The following is a 23752-nucleotide window of genomic DNA, read 5'->3' as shown; positions in this document are numbered from 1 at the left end:
GAAGAGGGTGTAGTAAAGGAGTAGGCTAAATCACCAAACAACATAGCCTACCCATGCAAAAACATAGCCTAAACATTAGTTCAATATGCCTCTTTGTGGAAGCGTGGGATAGGCTACATTTCAAAGGCTTTCTTTCTTTCTTTTTTTTTTCTTTCTTTCTGTTTTTGTTAACTTGTGGAATAGTGGAATATTTTTTGTTAACTTCTCAGTTGAAGTGAATTATAACCTTTACACATTTGTTGAACCATGGTACTAATAAAAACTACAGGATAGTAAGAGCTGAAATGTTGCTTCATTTATCCAATTTCCACCACTATGGAAAAAATGGGCCGGTCTTGGGCCTGAAACTCCCGGGCTGAAAAGTGGCCCCACTCCGGCCCTGCCTCTCGGGGTACTGGCTATCAGTATTACACGTCCCCTATGCACAACGCTTGGCCATGGTTATCCGTCGGGGGGTTTTGAGGAAATAAACTCCATAAATAACCATTAATTTGTCATTTTATGCATCCTCCCTGTTGTTTCCTATGGAGCTGTCCGAGCTGATGTCCAAGTCAGTTGAGGCTGGACTGTCATTGGCTCATCTGCGTTCTAAGGGTGGCACTTAGCAATAGGTCAATTGTTTTGGTCTGCTTGAGTCAGGTGGAATGCAACAATAGAAGGCTTCTTCCAAGACCAAGAAGCTTCATAGTAGAAAAGTTGCGACCCCATGTCTGCATAAATGTTTCTCTCTGTTCTTTTACAGGACAAAATGTGGCAAAAGGCAACCATTGTATTTGTGCTTATACTTGGTGAGTTGTGCCAGACAAATATATCATAACACATTTCTGCATTTAAGTAATAAAAACTGATCAATTACATTTTCTTTTTATATATCACACTAAACCATGGCACAATCAACTACAATGACAACAACTGCAGCAACACAATCACCCACAACTGCAGCAACACAATCACGCACAACTGCAGCAACACAATCACCCACAACTGCTGCAGCACCAGCACCCACAACTAAAGTTGTGCTCCTTGTTGGTGCCCCCCACCCAATCCCAATCCTCCCCCACCTTTTTTATGTAGCCCTTGCCACTTAATCTACTAAACCCCTCTTCTACTGCACTTTTTACCCCCCCCCCCCCATTAATGCACAAATAGGCTGACACCAGACATAATTTCACTGCATTTCTTACTTCCAGTAACTATATGCATGTGACAATAAACTTCCTTGTATCCTTGTAAAGCAACTGCAACTGGGGCTACACAATCAACTACAACTGCAGCAACTGAAGTAACTGGGGCTACACAATCAACTACAACTAGAGCAACACATTCACCCACAACTGCAGCAACACAATCACCCACAACTGCAGCAACACCAGCACCCACAACTGCAGCAACACAATCAACTACAACTGCAGCAACTGAAGTAACTGGGGCTACACAATCAACTACAACTAGAGCAACACAATCATCCACAACTGCAGCAACTGAAGCAATTGCAAGTGGGGCTACACAATCCCCCACAACTGCAGCAACTGAAGTAACTGGGGCTACACAATCAACTACACCTAGAGAAACACAATCACCCACAACTGCAGCAACACAATCACCAACAACTGTAGCAACTGAAGCAACTGGGGCTACACAATCACCCACAACTGCAGCAACACAATCACCCACAACTGCAGCAACACCAGCACCCACAAATGCAGCAACTGAAGCAACTGCAACTGGGGCTACACAATCAACTACAACTGCAGCAACTGAAGAAACTGGGGCTACACAGTCCCCCGCAACTGCAGCAACACAATCACCCACAACTGCAGCAACACCAGAACCCACAACTGCAGCAACACCAGCACCCACAACTGCAGCAACTGTAGCAACTGCAGCAACTGGGGCTACACAATCACCCACAACTGCAGTAACACAATCACCAACTACTGCAACAACTGAAGCAACTGGGGCTACACAATCACCCACTACTGCAGCAACACCAGCACCCACAACTGCAGCAACTGAAGCAACTGCAACTGGGGCTACACAGTCACCCACAACTGCAGCAACACAATCACCCACAACTACAGCAACAACAGCACCCACAACTGCAGCAACTGAAGCAACTGCAACTGGGGCTACACAATCCCCCACAACTGCAGCAACTGAAGCAACTGGGGCTACACAATCACCCACAACTGCAGCAACTGAAGCAACTGGGGCTACACAATCAACTACAACTGCAGCTACACAATCACCCACAACTGCAGCAACTGCAGTAACTGAAGCAACTGAAACTGGGGCTACACAATCAACTACAACTGCAGAAACACAATCACCCACAACTGCAGCAACTGAAGCAACTGCAACTGGGGCTACACAATCAACTACAACTGCAGCAACACAATCAACTACAACTGCAGCAACACAATCACCCACAACTGCAGCAACACAATCACCCACAACTGCAGCAACACAATCACCAACTACTGCAGCAACTGGGGCTACACAATCACCCACTACTGCAGCAACACCAGCACCCACAACTGCAGCAACTGAAGCAACTGCAACTGGGGCTACACAGTCACCCACAACTGCAGCAACACAGTCACCCACAACTGCAGCAACACAATCACCCACAACTACAGCAACAACAGCACCCACAACTGCAGCAACTGAAGCAACTGCAACTGGGGCTACACAATCCCCCACAACTGCAGCAACTGAAGCAACTGGGGCTACACAATCACCCACAACTGCAGCAACTGAAGCAACTGGGGCTACACAATCAACTACAACTGCAGCTACACAATCACCCACAACTGCAGCAACTGCAGTAACTGAAGCAACTGAAACTGGGGCTACACAATCAACTACAACTGCAGAAACACAATCACCCACAACTGCAGCAACTGAAGCAACTGCAACTGGGGCTACACAATCAACTACAACTGCAGCAACACAATCAACTACAACTGCAGCAACACAATCACCCACAACTGCAGCAACACAATCACCCACAACTGCAGCAACACAATCACCCACAACTACTGCATCACCAGCACCCACAACTAAAGCAACTGCAACTGGGGCTACACAATCAACTACAACTACAGCAACACAATCACCCACAACTGTAGCAACACCATCACCCAAAACTGAAGCAACTGAAGCAAGTGCAACAGGGACTACACAATCAACTACAACTAGAGCAACACAATCACCCACAACTGCAGCAACACAATTACCAACTACTGCAGCAACTGGGGCTACACAATCACCCTCAACTGCAGCAACACAATCATCCACAACTACAGCAACTGTAGCAACTGGGGCTACACAATCACCCACAACTGCAGCAACACCAGCACCCACAACTACAGCAACTGAAGAAACTGGGGCTACACAGTCAACTACAACTAGAGCAACACCATCACCCACAACTGCAACAACACAATCACCAAATACTGCAGCAACTGAAGCAATTGCAACTGGGGCTACAAAATCAACTACAACTAGAGAAACGCAATCTCCCACAACTGCAGTAACACCAGCACCAACTCCTGCAGCAACTGGGGTTACACAATCACCCACAACAGCAACAACACCAGCATCCACTCCTGGAGCAACTGGGGCTACACAATCACCCACAACTGCAGCAACACAATCACCAACTATTTTAGCAACTGGGGCTACACAATCACCCACAACTGCAGCAACATCAGCACCAACAACTGCAGCAACTGAAGCAACTGCAACTGCGGGTACACAATCACCTACAACTAGAGCAACACAATCACCAACTACTGCAGCAACTGAAGCAACTGGGGCTACACAATCACCTATAACTGCGGCAGCACATTCACCCACAACTGCAGCAACACCAGCACCCACAACTGCATCAACTGAAGCAACTGCAGCTGGGGCTACACAATCAACTACAACTAGAGCAACACTATCACCCACAACTGCAGCAACACAATCACCCACAACTGCAGCAACACAATCACCAACTACTGCAGCAACTGGGGCTACAAAATCACCCACTACTGCAGCAACACCAGCACCAACAACTGCAGCAACTGTAGCAACTACAACTGAGGCTACACAATCAACTGCAGCAACACAATCACCCACAACTGGAGCAACTCAATCACCAACTACTGCAGCAACTGAAGAAACTGGGGCTACACAATCACCCACAACTGCAGCAACACAATCACCCATAACTACAGTAACACCAGCACCAACAACTGCAGCAACGCCAGCACCCACAACTGCAGCAACTGAATCAACTGCAGCTGGGGCTACACAATCAACTACAAGAGCAACACAATCACCCACAACTGCAGCAACACAATCACCAACTATTGCAACAACTGAAGCAACTGCAGCAACTGAAGTAACTGAAAATGGGGCTACACAATCACACACAACTGCAGCAACTGAAGCAACTGGGGCTACACAATCACCCACAACTGCAGCAACACCAGCACCCACAAATGCAGCAACTGAAGCAACTGCAACTGGGGTTACACAATCAACTACAACTGCAGCAACTGAAGAAACTGGGGCTACACAGTCCCCCGCAACTGCAGCAACACAATCACCCACAACTGCAGCAACACCAGAACCCACAACTGCAGCAACACCAGCACCCACAACTGCAGCAACTGTAGCAACTGCAGCAACTGGGGCTACACAATCACCCACAACTGCAGTAACACAATCACCGACTACTGCAACAACTGAAGCAACTGGGGCTACACAATCACCCACTACTGCAGCAACACCAGCACCCACAACTGCAGCAACTGAAGCAACTGAAACTGGGACTACACAATCAACTACAACTGCAGAAACACAATCACCCACAACTGCAGCAACTGAAGCAACTGCAACTGGGGCTACACAATCAACTACAACTGCAGCAACACAATCAACTACAACTGCAGCAACACAATCATCCACAACTGCAGCAACACAATCACCCACAACTGCAGCAACACAATCACCCAGAACTACTGCATCACCAGCACCCACAACTAAAGCAACTAAAGCAACTGCAACTGGGGCTACACAATCAACTACAACTACAGCAACACAATCACCCACAATTGTAGCAACACCATCACCCAAAACTGAAGCAACTGAAGCAAGTGCAACAGTGACTACACAATCAACTACAACTAGAGCAACACAATCACCCACAACTGCAGCAACACAATTACCAACTACTGCAGCAACTGGGGCTACACAATCACCCTCAACTGCAGCAAAACAATCATCCACAACTGCAGCAACTGTAGCAAATGGGGCTACACAATCACCCACAACTGCAGCAACACCAGCACCCACAACTACAACAACTGAAGAAACTGGGGCTACACAGTCAACTACAACTAGAGCAACACCATCACCCACAACTGCAACAACACAATCACCAACTACTGCAGCAACTGAAGCAACTGGGGCTACACAATCACCCATAACTGCGGCAGCACAATCACCCACAACTGCAGCAACACCAGCACCCACAACTGCATCAACTGAAGCAACTGCAGCTGGGGCTACACAATCAACTACAACTAGAGCAACACTATCACCCACAACTGCAGCAACACAATCACCCACAACTGCAGCAACACAATCACCAACTACTGCAGCAACTGGGGCTACACAATCACCCACTACTGCAGCAACACCAGCACCAACAACTGCAGCAACTGTAGCAACTGCAACTGGGGCTACACAATCAACTGCAGGAACACAATCACCCACAACTGGAGCAACTCAATCCCCAACTACTGCAGCAACTGAAGAAAATGGGGCTACACAATCACCCACAACTGCAGCAACACAATCACCCATAACTACAGTAACACCAGCACCAACAACTGCAGCAACGCCAGCACCCACAACTGCAGCAACTGAATCAACTGCAGCTGGGGCTACACAATCAACTACAAGAGCAACACAATCACCCACAACTGCAGCAACACAATCACCAACTATTGCAACAACTGAAGCAACTGCAGCAACTGAAGTAACTGAAAATGGGGCTACACAATCACACACAACTGCAGCAACTGAAGCAACTGGGGCTACACAATCACCCACAACTGCAGCAACACCAGCACCCACAAATGCAGCAACTGAAGCAACTGCAACTGGGGTTACACAATCAACTACAACTGCAGCAACTGAAGAAACTGGGGCTACACAGTCCCCCGCAACTGCAGCAACACAATCACCCACAACTGCAGCAACACCAGAACCCACAACTGCAGCAACACCAGCACCCACAACTGCAGCAACTGTAGCAACTGCAGCAACTGGGGCTACACAATCACCCACAACTGCAGTAACACAATCACCAACTACTGCAACAACTGAAGCAACTGGGGCTACACAATCACCCACTACTGCAGCAACACCAGCACCCACAACTGCGGCAACTGAAGCAACTGCAACTGGGGCTACACAGTCACCCACAACTGCAGCAACACAATCACCCACAACTACAGCAACACCAGCACCCACAACTGCAGCAACTGAAGCAACTGCAACTGGGGCTACACAATCCCCCACAACTGCAGCAACTGAAGCAACTGGGGCTACACAATCACCCACAACTGCAGCAACTGAAGCAACTGGGGCTACACAATCAACTACAACTGCAGCTACACAATCACCCACAACTGCAGTAACTGAAGCAACTGAAACTGGGGCTACACAATCAACTACAACTGCAGAAACACAATCACCCACAACTGCAGCAACTGAAGCAACTGCAACTGGGGCTACACAATCAACTACAACTGCAGCAACACAATCAACTACAACTGCAGCAACACAATCACCCAGAACTGCAGCAACACAATCACCCAGAACTACTGCATCACCAGCACCCACAACTAAAGCAACTAAAGCAACTGCAACTGGGGCTACACAATCAACTACAACTACAGCAACACAATCACCCACAACTGTAGCAACACCATCACCCAAAACTGAAGCAACTGAAGCAAGTGCAACAGGGACTACACAATCAACTACAACTAGAGCAACACTATCACCCACAACTGCAGCAACACAATTACCAACTACTGCAGCAACTGGGGCTACACAATCACCCTCAACTGCAGCAACACAATCATCCACAACTGCAGCAACTGTAGCAACTGGGGCTACACAATCACCCACAACTGCAGCAACACCAGCACCCACAACTACAGCAACTGAAGAAACTGGGGCTACACAGTCAACTACAACTAGAGCAACACCATCACCCACAACTGCAACAACACAATCACCAAATACTGCAGCAACTGAAGCAATTGCAACTGGGGCTAAAAAATCAACTACAACTAGAGAAACACAATCTCCCACAACTGCAGTAATACCAGCACCAACTCCTGCAGCAACTGGGGTTACACAATCACCCACAACAGCAACAACACCAGCATCCACTCCTGGAGCAACTGGGGCTACACAATCACCTACAACTGCAGCAACACAATCACCAACTATTTTAGCAACTGGGGCTACACAATCACCCACAACTGCAGCAACATTAGCACCAACAACTGCAGCAACTGAAGCAACTGCAACTGCGGGTACACAATCACCTACAACTAGAGCAACACAATCACCAACTTCTGCAGCAACTGAAGCAACTGGGGCTACACCAGCACCCACAACTGCATCAACTGAAGCAACTGCAGCTGGGGCTACACAATCAACTACAACTAGAGCAACACTATCACCCACAACTGCAGCAACACAATCACCCACAACTGCAGCAACTGAAGCAACTGCAACTGGGGCTACACAATCCCCCACAACTGCAGCAACTGAAGCAACTGGGACTACACAATCACCCACAACTGCAGCAACTGAAGCAACTGGGGCTACACAATCAACTACAACTGCAGCTACACAATCACCCACAACTGCAGTAACTGAAGCAACTGAAACTGGGGCTACACAATCAACTACAACTGCAGAAACACAATCACCCACAACTGCAGCAACTGAAGCAACTGCAACTGGGGCTACACAATCAACTACAACTGCAGCAACACAATCAACTACAACTGCAGCAACACAATCACCCAGAACTGCAGCAACACAATCACCCAGAACTACTGCATCACCAGCACCCACAACTAAAGCAACTAAAGCAACTGCAACTGGGGCTACACAATCAACTACAACTACAGCAACACAATCACCCACAACTGTAGCAACACCATCACCCAAAACTGAAGCAACTGAAGCAAGTGCAACAGGGACTACACAATCAACTACAACTAGAGCAACACAATCACCCACAACTGCAGCAACACAATTACCAACTACTGCAGCAACTGGGGCTACACAATCACCCTCAACTGCAGCAACACAATCATCCACAACTGCAGCAACTGTAGCAACTGGGGCTACACAATCACCCACAACTGCAGCAACACCAGCACCCACAACTACAGCAACTGAAGAAACTGGGGCTACACAGTCAACTACAACTAGAGCAACACCATCACCCACAACTGCAACAACACAATCACCAAATACTGCAGCAACTGAAGCAATTGCAACTGGGGCTAAAAAATCAACTACAACTAGAGAAACACAATCTCCCACAACTGCAGTAACACCAGCACCAACTCCTGCAGCAACTGGGGTTACACAATCACCCACAACAGCAACAACACCAGCATCCACTCCTGGAGCAACTGGGGCTACACAATCACCCACAACTGCAGCAACACAATCACCAACTATTTTAGCAACTGGGGCTACACAATCACCCACAACTGCAGCAACATTAGCACCAACAACTGCAGCAACTGAAGCAACTGCAACTGCGGGTACACAATCACCTACAACTAGAGCAACACAATCACCAACTTCTGCAGCAACTGAAGCAACTGGGGCTACACCAGCACCCACAACTGCATCAACTGAAGCAACTGCAGCTGGGGCTACACAATCAACTACAACTAGAGCAACACTATCACCCACAACTGCAGCAACACAATCACCCACAACTGCAGCAACTGAAGCAACTGCAACTGGGGCTACACAATCCCCCACAACTGCAGCAACTGAAGCAACTGGGACTACACAATCACCCACAACTGCAGCAACTGAAGCAACTGGGGCTACACAATCAACTACAACTGCAGCTACACAATCACCCACAACTGCAGTAACTGAAGCAACTGAAACTGGGGCTACACAATCAACTACAACTGCAGAAACACAATCACCCACAACTGCAGCAACTGAAGCAACTGGGGCTACACAATCAACTACAACTGCAGCTACACAATCACCCACAACTGCAGTAACTGAAGCAACTGAAACTGGGGCTACACAATCAACTACAACTGCAGAAACACAATCACCCACAACTGCAGCAACTGAAGCAACTGCAACTGGGGCTACACAATCAACTACAACTGCAGCAACACAATCAACTACAACTGCAGCAACACAATCACCCAGAACTGCAGCAACACAATCACCCAGAACTACTGCATCACCAGCACCCACAACTAAAGCAACTAAAGCAACTGCAACTGGGGCTACACAATCAACTACAACTACAGCAACACAATCACCCACAACTGTAGCAACACCATCACCCAAAACTGAAGCAACTGAAGCAAGTGCAACAGGGACTACACAATCAACTACAACTAGAGCAACACAATCACCCACAACTGCAGCAACACAATTACCAACTACTGCAGCAACTGGGGCTACACAATCACCCTCAACTGCAGCAACACAATCATCCACAACTGCAGCAACTGTAGCAACTGGGGCTACACAATCACCCACAACTGCAGCAACACCAGCACCCACAACTACAGCAACTGAAGAAACTGGGGCTACACAGTCAACTACAACTAGAGCAACACCATCACCCACAACTGCAACAACACAATCACCAAATACTGCAGCAACTGAAGCAATTGCAACTGGGGCTAAAAAATCAACTACAACTAGAGAAACACAATCTCCCACAACTGCAGTAACACCAGCACCAACTCCTGCAGCAACTGGGGTTACACAATCACCCACAACAGCAACAACACCAGCATCCACTCCTGGAGCAACTGGGGCTACACAATCACCCACAACTGCAGCAACACAATCACCAACTATTTTAGCAACTGGGGCTACACAATCACCCACAACTGCAGCAACATTAGCACCAACAACTGCAGCAACTGAAGCAACTGCAACTGCGGGTACACAATCACCTACAACTAGAGCAACACAATCACCAACTTCTGCAGCAACTGAAGCAACTGGGGCTACACCAGCACCCACAACTGCATCAACTGAAGCAACTGCAGCTGGGGCTACACAATCAACTACAACTAGAGCAACACTATCACCCACAACTGCAGCAACACAATCACCCACAACTGCAGCAACTGAAGCAACTGCAACTGGGGCTACACAATCCCCCACAACTGCAGCAACTGAAGCAACTGGGACTACACAATCACCCACAACTGCAGCAACTGAAGCAACTGGGGCTACACAATCAACTACAACTGCAGCTACACAATCACCCACAACTGCAGTAACTGAAGCAACTGAAACTGGGGCTACACAATCAACTACAACTGCAGAAACACAATCACCCACAACTGCAGCAACTGAAGCAACTGGGGCTACACAATCAACTACAACTGCAGCTACACAATCACCCACAACTGCAGTAACTGAAGCAACTGAAACTGGGGCTACACAATCAACTACAACTGCAGAAACACAATCACCCACAACTGCAGCAACTGAAGCAACTGCAACTGGGGCTACACAATCAACTACAACTAGAGCAACACAATCACCCACAACTGCAGCAACACAATTACCAACTACTGCAGCAACTGGGGCTACACAATCACCCTCAACTGCAGCAACACAATCATCCACAACTGCAGCAACTGTAGCAACTGGGGCTACACAATCACCCACAACTGCAGCAACACCAGCACCCACAACTACAGCAACTGAAGAAACTGGGGCTACACAGTCAACTACAACTAGAGCAACACCATCACCCACAACTGCAACAACACAATCACCAAATACTGCAGCAACTGAAGCAATTGCAACTGGGGCTAAAAAATCAACTACAACTAGAGAAACACAATCTCCCACAACTGCAGTAACACCAGCACCAACTCCTGCAGCAACTGGGGTTACACAATCACCCACAACAGCAACAACACCAGCATCCACTCCTGGAGCAACTGGGGCTACACAATCACCCACAACTGCAGCAACACAATCACCAACTATTTTAGCAGCTGGGGCTACACAATCACCCACAACTGCAGCAACATTAGCACCAACAACTGCAGCAACTGAAGCAACTGCAACTGCGGGTACACAATCACCTACAACTAGAGCAACACAATCACCAACTTCTGCAGCAACTGAAGCAACTGGGGCTACACCAGCACCCACAACTGCATCAACTGAAGCAACTGCAGCTGGGGCTACACAATCAACTACAACTAGAGCAACACTATCACCCACAACTGCAGCAACACAATCACCCACAACTGCAGCAACTGAAGCAACTGCAACTGGGGCTACACAATCCCCCACAACTGCAGCAACTGAAGCAACTGGGACTACACAATCACCCACAACTGCAGCAACTGAAGCAACTGGGGCTACACAATCAACTACAACTGCAGCTACACAATCACCCACAACTGCAGTAACTGAAGCAACTGAAACTGGGGCTACACAATCAACTACAACTGCAGAAACACAATCACCCACAACTGCAGCAACTGAAGCAACTGGGGCTACACAATCAACTACAACTGCAGCTACACAATCACCCACAACTGCAGTAACTGAAGCAACTGAAACTGGGGCTACACAATCAACTACAACTGCAGAAACACAATCACCCACAACTGCAGCAACTGAAGCAACTGCAACTGGGGCTACACAATCAACTACAACTAGAGCAACACAATCACCCACAACTGCAGCAACACAATTACCAACTACTGCAGCAACTGGGGCTACACAATCACCCTCAACTGCAGCAACACAATCATCCACAACTGCAGCAACTGTAGCAACTGGGGCTACACAATCACCCACAACTGCAGCAACACCAGCACCCACAACTACAGCAACTGAAGAAACTGGGGCTACACAGTCAACTACAACTAGAGCAACACCATCACCCACAACTGCAACAACACAATCACCAAATACTGCAGCAACTGAAGCAATTGCAACTGGGGCTAAAAAATCAACTACAACTAGAGAAACACAATCTCCCACAACTGCAGTAACACCAGCACCAACTCCTGCAGCAACTGGGGTTACACAATCACCCACAACAGCAACAACACCAGCATCCACTCCTGGAGCAACTGGGGCTACACAATCACCCACAACTGCAGCAACACAATCACCAACTATTTTAGCAACTGGGGCTACACAATCACCCACAACTGCAGCAACATTAGCACCAACAACTGCAGCAACTGAAGCAACTGCAACTGCGGGTACACAATCACCTACAACTAGAGCAACACAATCACCAACTTCTGCAGCAACTGAAGCAACTGGGGCTACACCAGCACCCACAACTGCATCAACTGAAGCAACTGCAGCTGGGGCTACACAATCAACTACAACTAGAGCAACACTATCACCCACAACTGCAGCAACACAATCACCCACAACTGCAGCAACTGAAGCAACTGCAACTGGGGCTACACAATCCCCCACAACTGCAGCAACTGAAGCAACTGGGACTACACAATCACCCACAACTGCAGCAACTGAAGCAACTGGGGCTACACAATCAACTACAACTGCAGCTACACAATCACCCACAACTGCAGTAACTGAAGCAACTGAAACTGGGGCTACACAATCAACTACAACTGCAGAAACACAATCACCCACAACTGCAGCAACTGAAGCAACTGGGGCTACACAATCAACTACAACTGCAGCTACACAATCACCCACAACTGCAGTAACTGAAGCAACTGAAACTGGGGCTACACAATCAACTACAACTGCAGAAACACAATCACCCACAACTGCAGCAACTGAAGCAACTGCAACTGGGGCTACACAATCAACTACAACTGCAGCAACACAATCAACTACAACTGCAGCAACACAATCACCCAGAACTGCAGCAACACAATCACCCAGAACTACTGCATCACCAGCACCCACAACTAAAGCAACTAAAGCAACTGCAACTGGGGCTACACAATCAACTACAACTACAGCAACACAATCACCCACAACTGTAGCAACACCATCACCCAAAACTGAAGCAACTGAAGCAAGTGCAACAGGGACTACACAATCAACTACAACTAGAGCAACACAATCACCCACAACTGCAGCAACACAATTACCAACTACTGCAGCAACTGGGGCTACACAATCACCCTCAACTGCAGCAACACAATCATCCACAACTGCAGCAACTGTAGCAACTGGGGCTACACAATCACCCACAACTGCAGCAACACCAGCACCCACAACTACAGCAACTGAAGAAACTGGGGCTACACAGTCAACTACAACTAGAGCAACACCATCACCCACAACTGCAACAACACAATCACCAAATACTGCAGCAACTGAAGCAATTGCAACTGGGGCTAAAAAATCAACTACAACTAGAGAAACACAATCTCCCACAACTGCAGTAACACCAGCACCAACTCCTGCAGCAACTGGGGTTACACAATCACCCACAACAGCAACAACACCAGCATCCACTCCTGGAGCAACTGGGGCTACACAATCACCCACAACTGCAGCAACACAATCACCAACTATTTTAGCAACTGGGGCTACACAATCACCCACAACTGCAGCAACATTAGCACCAACAACTGCAGCAACTGAAGCAACTGCAACTGCGGGTACACAATCACCTACAACTAGAGCAACACAATCACCAACTTCTGCAGCAACTGAAGCAACTGGGGCTACACCAGCACCCACAACTGCATCAACTGAAGCAACTGCAGCTGGGGCTACACAATCAACTACAACTAGAGCAACACTATCACCCACAACTGCAGCAACACAATCACCCACAACTGCAGCAACTGAAGCAACTGCAACTGGGGCTACACAATCCCCCACAACTGCAGCAACTGAAGCAACTGGGACTACACAATCACCCACAACTGCAGCAACTGAAGCAACTGGGGCTACACAATCAACTACAACTGCAGCTACACAATCACCCACAACTGCAGTAACTGAAGCAACTGAAACTGGGGCTACACAATCAACTACAACTGCAGAAACACAATCACCCACAACTGCAGCAACTGAAGCAACTGGGGCTACACAATCAACTACAACTGCAGCTACACAATCACCCACAACTGCAGTAACTGAAGCAACTGAAACTGGGGCTACACAATCAACTACAACTGCAGAAACACAATCACCCACAACTGCAGCAACTGAAGCAACTGCAACTGGGGCTACACAATCAACTACAACTGCAGCAACACAATCAACTACAACTGCAGCAACACAATCACCCAGAACTGCAGCAACACAATCACCCAGAACTACTGCATCACCAGCACCCACAACTAAAGCAACTAAAGCAACTGCAACTGGGGCTACACAATCAACTACAACTACAGCAACACAATCACCCACAACTGTAGCAACACCATCACCCAAAACTGAAGCAACTGAAGCAAGTGCAACAGGGACTACACAATCAACTACAACTAGAGCAACACAATCACCCACAACTGCAGCAACACAATTACCAACTACTGCAGCAACTGGGGCTACACAATCACCCTCAACTGCAGCAACACAATCATCCACAACTGCAGCAACTGTAGCAACTGGGGCTACACAATCACCCACAACTGCAGCAACACCAGCACCCACAACTACAGCAACTGAAGAAACTGGGGCTACACAGTCAACTACAACTAGAGCAACACCATCACCCACAACTGCAACAACACAATCACCAAATACTGCAGCAACTGAAGCAATTGCAACTGGGGCTAAAAAATCAACTACAACTAGAGAAACACAATCTCCCACAACTGCAGTAACACCAGCACCAACTCCTGCAGCAACTGGGGTTACACAATCACCCACAACAGCAACAACACCAGCATCCACTCCTGGAGCAACTGGGGCTACACAATCACCCACAACTGCAGCAACACAATCACCAACTATTTTAGCAACTGGGGCTACACAATCACCCACAACTGCAGCAACATTAGCACCAACAACTGCAGCAACTGAAGCAACTGCAACTGCGGGTACACAATCACCTACAACTAGAGCAACACAATCACCAACTTCTGCAGCAACTGAAGCAACTGGGGCTACACCAGCACCCACAACTGCATCAACTGAAGCAACTGCAGCTGGGGCTACACAATCAACTACAACTAGAGCAACACTATCACCCACAACTGCAGCAACACAATCACCCACAACTGCAGCAACTGAAGCAACTGCAACTGGGGCTACACAATCCCCCACAACTGCAGCAACTGAAGCAACTGGGACTACACAATCACCCACAACTGCAGCAACTGAAGCAACTGGGGCTACACAATCAACTACAACTGCAGCTACACAATCACCCACAACTGCAGTAACTGAAGCAACTGAAACTGGGGCTACACAATCAACTACAACTGCAGAAACACAATCACCCACAACTGCAGCAACTGAAGCAACTGGGGCTACACAATCAACTACAACTGCAGCTACACAATCACCCACAACTGCAGTAACTGAAGCAACTGAAACTGGGGCTACACAATCAACTACAACTGCAGAAACACAATCACCCACAACTGCAGCAACTGAAGCAACTGCAACTGGGGCTACACAATCAACTACAACTAGAGCAACACAATCACCCACAACTGCAGCAACACAATTACCAACTACTGCAGCAACTGGGGCTACACAATCACCCTCAACTGCAGCAACACAATCATCCACAACTGCAGCAACTGTAGCAACTGGGGCTACACAATCACCCACAACTGCAGCAACACCAGCACCCACAACTACAGCAACTGAAGAAACTGGGGCTACACAGTCAACTACAACTAGAGCAACACCATCACCCACAACTGCAACAACACAATCACCAAATACTGCAGCAACTGAAGCAATTGCAACTGGGGCTAAAAAATCAACTACAACTAGAGAAACACAATCTCCCACAACTGCAGTAACACCAGCACCAACTCCTGCAGCAACTGGGGTTACACAATCACCCACAACAGCAACAACACCAGCATCCACTCCTGGAGCAACTGGGGCTACACAATCACCCACAACTGCAGCAACACAATCACCAACTATTTTAGCAACTGGGGCTACACAATCACCCACAACTGCAGCAACATTAGCACCAACAACTGCAGCAACTGAAGCAACTGCAACTGCGGGTACACAATCACCTACAACTAGAGCAACACAATCACCAACTTCTGCAGCAACTGAAGCAACTGGGGCTACACCAGCACCCACAACTGCATCAACTGAAGCAACTGCAGCTGGGGCTACACAATCAACTACAACTAGAGCAACACTATCACCCACAACTGCAGCAACACAATCACCCACAACTGCAGCAACTGAAGCAACTGCAACTGGGGCTACACAATCCCCCACAACTGCAGCAACTGAAGCAACTGGGACTACACAATCACCCACAACTGCAGCAACTGAAGCAACTGGGGCTACACAATCAACTACAACTGCAGCTACACAATCACCCACAACTGCAGTAACTGAAGCAACTGAAACTGGGGCTACACAATCAACTACAACTGCAGAAACACAATCACCCACAACTGCAGCAACTGAAGCAACTGGGGCTACACAATCAACTACAACTGCAGCTACACAATCACCCACAACTGCAGTAACTGAAGCAACTGAAACTGGGGCTACACAATCAACTACAACTGCAGAAACACAATCACCCACAACTGCAGCAACTGAAGCAACTGCAACTGGGGCTACACAATCAACTACAACTGCAGCAACACAATCAACTACAACTGCAGCAACACAATCACCCAGATCTGCAGCAACACAATCACCCAGAACTACTGCATCACCAGCACCCACAACTAAAGCAACTAAAGCAACTGCAACTGGGGCTACACAATCAACTACAACTACAGCAACACAATCACCCACAACTGTAGCAACACCATCACCCAAAACTGAAGCAACTGAAGCAAGTGCAACAGGGACTACACAATCAACTACAACTAGAGCAACACAATCACCCACAACTGCAGCAACACAATTACCAACTACTGCAGCAACTGGGGCTACACAATCACCCTCAACTGCAGCAACACAATCATCCACAACTGCAGCAACTGTAGCAACTGGGGCTACACAATCACCCACAACTGCAGCAACACCAGCACCCACAACTACAGCAACTGAAGAAACTGGGGCTACACAGTCAACTACAACTAGAGCAACACCATCACCCACAACTGCAACAACACAATCACCAAATACTGCAGCAACTGAAGCAATTGCAACTGGGGCTAAAAAATCAACTACAACTAGAGAAACACAATCTCCCACAACTGCAGTAACACCAGCACCAACTCCTGCAGCAACTGGGGTTACACAATCACCCACAACAGCAACAACACCAGCATCCACTCCTGGAGCAACTGGGGCTACACAATCACCCACAACTGCAGCAACACAATCACCAACTATTTTAGCAACTGGGGCTACACAATCACCCACAACTGCAGCAACATTAGCACCAACAACTGCAGCAACTGAAGCAACTGCAACTGCGGGTACACAATCACCTACAACTAGAGCAACACAATCACCAACTTCTGCAGCAACTGAAGCAACTGGGGCTACACCAGCACCCACAACTGCATCAACTGAAGCAACTGCAGCTGGGGCTACACAATCAACTACAACTAGAGCAACACTATCACCCACAACTGCAGCAACACAATCACCCACAACTGCAGCAACTGAAGCAACTGCAACTGGGGCTACACAATCCCCCACAACTGCAGCAACTGAAGCAACTGGGACTACACAATCACCCACAACTGCAGCAACTGAAGCAACTGGGGCTACACAATCAACTACAACTGCAGCTACACAATCACCCACAACTGCAGTAACTGAAGCAACTGAAACTGGGGCTACACAATCAACTACAACTGCAGAAACACAATCACCCACAACTGCAGCAACTGAAGCAACTGGGGCTACACAATCAACTACAACTGCAGCTACACAATCACCCACAACTGCAGTAACTGAAGCAACTGAAACTGGGGCTACACAATCAACTACAACTGCAGAAACACAATCACCCACAACTGCAGCAACTGAAGCAACTGCAACTGGGGCTACACAATCAACTACAACTAGAGCAACACAATCACCCACAACTGCAGCAACACAATTACCAACTACTGCAGCAACTGGGGCTACACAATCACCCTCAACTGCAGCAACACAATCATCCACAACTGCAGCAACTGTAGCAACTGGGGCTACACAATCACCCACAACTGCAGCAACACCAGCACCCACAACTACAGCAACTGAAGAAACTGGGGCTACACAGTCAACTACAACTAGAGCAACACCATCACCCACAACTGCAACAACACAATCACCAAATACTGCAGCAACTGAAGCAATTGCAACTGGGGCTAAAAAATCAACTACAACTAGAGAAACACAATCTCCCACAACTGCAGTAACACCAGCACCAACTCCTGCAGCAACTGGGGTTACACAATCACCCACAACAGCAACAACACCAGCATCCACTCCTGGAGCAACTGGGGCTACACAATCACCCACAACTGCAGCAACACAATCACCAACTATTTTAGCAACTGGGGCTACACAATCACCCACAACTGCAGCAACATTAGCACCAACAACTGCAGCAACTGAAGCAACTGCAACTGCGGGTACACAATCACCTACAACTAGAGCAACACAATCACCAACTTCTGCAGCAACTGAAGCAACTGGGGCTACACCAGCACCCACAACTGCATCAACTGAAGCAACTGCAGCTGGGGCTACACAATCAACTACAACTAGAGCAACACTATCACCCACAACTGCAGCAACACAATCACCCACAACTGCAGCAACTGAAGCAACTGCAACTGGGGCTACACAATCCCCCACAACTGCAGCAACTGAAGCAACTGGGACTACACAATCACCCACAACTGCAGCAACTGAAGCAACTGGGGCTACACAATCAACTACAACTGCAGCTACACAATCACCCACAACTGCAGTAACTGAAGCAACTGAAACTGGGGCTACACAATCAACTACAACTGCAGAAACACAATCACCCACAACTGCAGCAACTGAAGCAACTGGGGCTACACAATCAACTACAACTGCAGCTACACAATCACCCACAACTGCAGTAACTGAAGCAACTGAAACTGGGGCTACACAATCAACTACAACTGCAGAAACACAATCACCCACAACTGCAGCAACTGAAGCAACTGCAACTGGGGCTACACAATCAACTACAACTAGAGCAACACAATCACCCACAACTGCAGCAACACAATTACCAACTACTGCAGCAACTGGGGCTACACAATCACCCTCAACTGCAGCAACACAATCATCCACAACTGCAGCAACTGTAGCAACTGGGGCTACACAATCACCCACAACTGCAGCAACACCAGCACCCACAACTACAGCAACTGAAGAAACTGGGGCTACACAGTCAACTACAACTAGAGCAACACCATCACCCACAACTGCAACAACACAATCACCAAATACTGCAGCAACTGAAGCAATTGCAACTGGGGCTAAAAAATCAACTACAACTAGAGAAACACAATCTCCCACAACTGCAGTAACACCAGCACCAACTCCTGCAGCAACTGGGGTTACACAATCACCCACAACAGCAACAACACCAGCATCCACTCCTGGAGCAACTGGGGCTACACAATCACCCACAACTGCAGCAACACAATCACCAACTATTTTAGCAACTGGGGCTACACAATCACCCACAACTGCAGCAACATTAGCACCAACAACTGCAGCAACTGAAGCAACTGCAACTGCGGGTACACAATCACCTACAACTAGAGCAACACAATCACCAACTTCTGCAGCAACTGAAGCAACTGGGGCTACACCAGCACCCACAACTGCATCAACTGAAGCAACTGCAGCTGGGGCTACACAATCAACTACAACTAGAGCAACACTATCACCCACAACTGCAGCAACACAATCACCCACAACTGCAGCAACTGAAGCAACTGCAACTGGGGCTACACAATCCCCCACAACTGCAGCAACTGAAGCAACTGGGACTACACAATCACCCACAACTGCAGCAACTGAAGCAACTGGGGCTACACAATCAACTACAACTGCAGCTACACAATCACCCACAACTGCAGTAACTGAAGCAACTGAAACTGGGGCTACACAATCAACTACAACTGCAGAAACACAATCACCCACAACTGCAGCAACTGAAGCAACTGGGGCTACACAATCAACTACAACTGCAGCTACACAATCACCCACAACTGCAGTAACTGAAGCAACTGAAACTGGGGCTACACAATCAACTACAACTGCAGAAACACAATCACCCACAACTGCAGCAACTGAAGCAACTGCAACTGGGGCTACACAATCAACTACAACTGCAGCAACACAATCAACTACAACTGCAGCAACACAATCACCCAGAACTGCAGCAACACAATCACCCAGAACTACTGCATCACCAGCACCCACAACTAAAGCAACTAAAGCAACTGCAACTGGGGCTACACAATCAACTACAACTACAGCAACACAATCACCCACAACTGTAGCAACACCATCACCCAAAACTGAAGCAACTGAAGCAAGTGCAACAGGGACTACACAATCAACTACAACTAGAGCAACACAATCACCCACAACTGCAGCAACACAATTACCAACTACTGCAGCAACTGGGGCTACACAATCACCCTCAACTGCAGCAACACAATCATCCACAACTGCAGCAACTGTAGCAACTGGGGCTACACAATCACCCACAACTGCAGCAACACCAGCACCCACAACTACAGCAACTGAAGAAACTGGGGCTACACAGTCAACTACAACTAGAGCAACACCATCACCCACAACTGCAACAACACAATCACCAAATACTGCAGCAACTGAAGCAATTGCAACTGGGGCTAAAAAATCAACTACAACTAGAGAAACACAATCTCCCACAACTGCAGTAACACCAGCACCAACTCCTGCAGCAACTGGGGTTACACAATCACCCACAACAGCAACAACACCAGCATCCACTCCTGGAGCAACTGGGGCTACACAATCACCCACAACTGCAGCAACACAATCACCAACTATTTTAGCAACTGGGGCTACACAATCACCCACAACTGCAGCAACATTAGCACCAACAACTGCAGCAACTGAAGCAACTGCAACTGCGGGTACACAATCACCTACAACTAGAGCAACACAATCACCAACTTCTGCAGCAACTGAAGCAACTGGGGCTACACCAGCACCCACAACTGCATCAACTGAAGCAACTGCAGCTGGGGCTACACAATCAACTACAACTAGAGCAACACTATCACCCACAACTGCAGCAACACAATCACCCACAACTGCAGCAACACAATCACCAACTACTGCAGCAACTGGGGCTACACAATCACCCACAACTGCAGCAACACCAGCACCAACAACTGCAGCAACTGTAGCAACTGCAACTGGGGCTACACAATCAACAACAACTGCAGCAACACAATCACCCACAACTGGAGCAACTCAATCACCAACTACTGCAGCAACTGAAGAAACTGGGGCTACACAATCACCCACAACTGCAGCAACACAATCACCCATAACTACAGTAACACCAGCACCCACAACTGCAGCAACGCCAGCACCCACAACTGCAGCAACTGAATCAACTGCAGCTGGGGCTACACAATCAACTACAAGAGCAACACAATCACCCACAACTGCAGCAACACAATCACCAACTATTGCAACAACTGAAGCAACTGCAGCAACTGCAGCAACTGAAGTAACTGAAAATGGGGCTACACAATCACACACAACTGCAGCAACTGAAGCAACTGGGGCTACACAATCACCCACAACTGCAGCAACACTAGGACCAACAACTGCAGCAACACCAGCACCCACAACTGCAGCAACACAATCAACTACAACTGCAGCAACTGAAGTAACTGGGGCTACACAATCAACTACAACTAGAGCAACACAATCACCCACAACTGCAGCAACACAATCACCAACAACTGTAGCAACTGAAGCAACTGGGGCTACACAATCACCCACAACTGCAGCAACACAATCACCCACAACTGCAGCAACACCAGCACCCACAAATGCAGCAACACCAGCACCCACAACTGCAGCAACTGTAGCAACTGCAGCTACTGGGGCTACACAATCACCCACAACTGCAGTAACACAATCACCAACTACTGCAACAACTGAAGCAACTGGGGCTACACAATCACCCACAACTGCAGTAACACAATCACCAACTACTGCAACAACTGAAGCAACTGGGGCTACACAATCACCAACTACTGCAGCAACTGCAGCAAAACAATCATCCACAACTGCAGCAACACCAGAACCAACAACTGCAGAAACTAAAGCAACTGGGGCTACACAATCAATTACAACTAGAGCAACACAATCACCAACTACTGAAGCAACTGGGGCTACAAAATCACCCACAACTGCAGCAGCACAATCACCCACAACTGCAGCAACACCACCACCCACAACTGCAGAAACCAAAGCAACTGCATCTGGGGCTACACAATCAACTACAAATAGAGCAACACAATCACCCACAACTGCAGCAACACAATCACCCACAACTGCAGCAACTGAAGCAACTGCAACTGAGGCTACACAATCAACTACAACTAGACCAACACAATCAACTACAACTGCAGCAACAGCAGAACCCACAATTGCAGCAACACCAGCACCCACAGCTGCAGCAACTGAAGCAACTACATCTGGGGCTACACAATCAACAACTGCAGCAACACAATCACCCACAACTGCAGCAACACAAGCACCCACAACTGCAGAAACTGAAGCAACTGGGGCTACACAATCACCCACAACTGCAGCAACACAATCACCCACAACTGCAGCAACACCAGAACCCACAACTGCAGCAACTGCAACTGGGGCTACACAATCAACTACAACTAGAGCTACACAATCAGGGACAACTGCAGCAACACCAGCACCCACAACTGCAGCAACTGAAGCAACTGCAACTGGGGCTACACAATCACCCACAACTGCAGCAACACAATCACCCACAACTACAGCAACACTAGCACCCACAACTGCAGCAACTGAAGCAACTGCAACTGGGTCTACACAATCACCCACAACTGCAGCAACTGGAGCAACTGGGACTACACAATCAACTACAATTGCAGGTACACAATCACACACAACTGCAGCAACTGCAACTGCAGTAACTGAAGCAACTGAAACTGGGGCTACAAAATCAACTACAACTGCAGGAACACCATCAGCCACAACTGAAGCAACTGGGGCTCCACAATCACCCACAACTGCAGAA

General features: G+C 48.1%; 1 protein-coding gene across 1 annotated transcript in view; it reads left to right on the top strand.

Moving 5' to 3' along the window:
• The window catches only part of LOC143127027 (uncharacterized), a 52613-nt gene that overhangs the window by 7197 nt on the left and 21664 nt on the right, over window positions 1-23752 (top strand). The window contains exons 2-11 of the mRNA XM_076288329.1: window positions 2058-2182; window positions 2834-3082; window positions 8620-8725; window positions 9633-9760; window positions 11918-12007; window positions 12316-12421; window positions 15150-15334; window positions 17006-17053; window positions 18398-18445; window positions 23294-23419. Of these exons, the coding sequence (XP_076144444.1) occupies window positions 2058-2182; window positions 2834-3082; window positions 8620-8725; window positions 9633-9760; window positions 11918-12007; window positions 12316-12421; window positions 15150-15334; window positions 17006-17053; window positions 18398-18445; window positions 23294-23419 (1211 nt within the window). The remainder of the gene's footprint in view (window positions 1-2057; window positions 2183-2833; window positions 3083-8619; window positions 8726-9632; window positions 9761-11917; window positions 12008-12315; window positions 12422-15149; window positions 15335-17005; window positions 17054-18397; window positions 18446-23293; window positions 23420-23752) is intronic.

The sequence above is a fragment of the Alosa pseudoharengus genome, unplaced genomic scaffold (assembly GCF_046254945.1).
Source record: "Alosa pseudoharengus isolate Yale_2024_CS ecotype anadromous, Long Island Sound unplaced genomic scaffold, YU_APseudo_1.1 YU_APseudo_1.1_scf_17, whole genome shotgun sequence".
In the NCBI taxonomy this organism is placed as follows: Eukaryota; Metazoa; Chordata; class Actinopteri; order Clupeiformes; family Clupeidae; genus Alosa; species Alosa pseudoharengus.
Note: the sequence above shows the minus strand (reverse complement) of the source record. Positions and strands in the feature narration are given on the sequence as shown.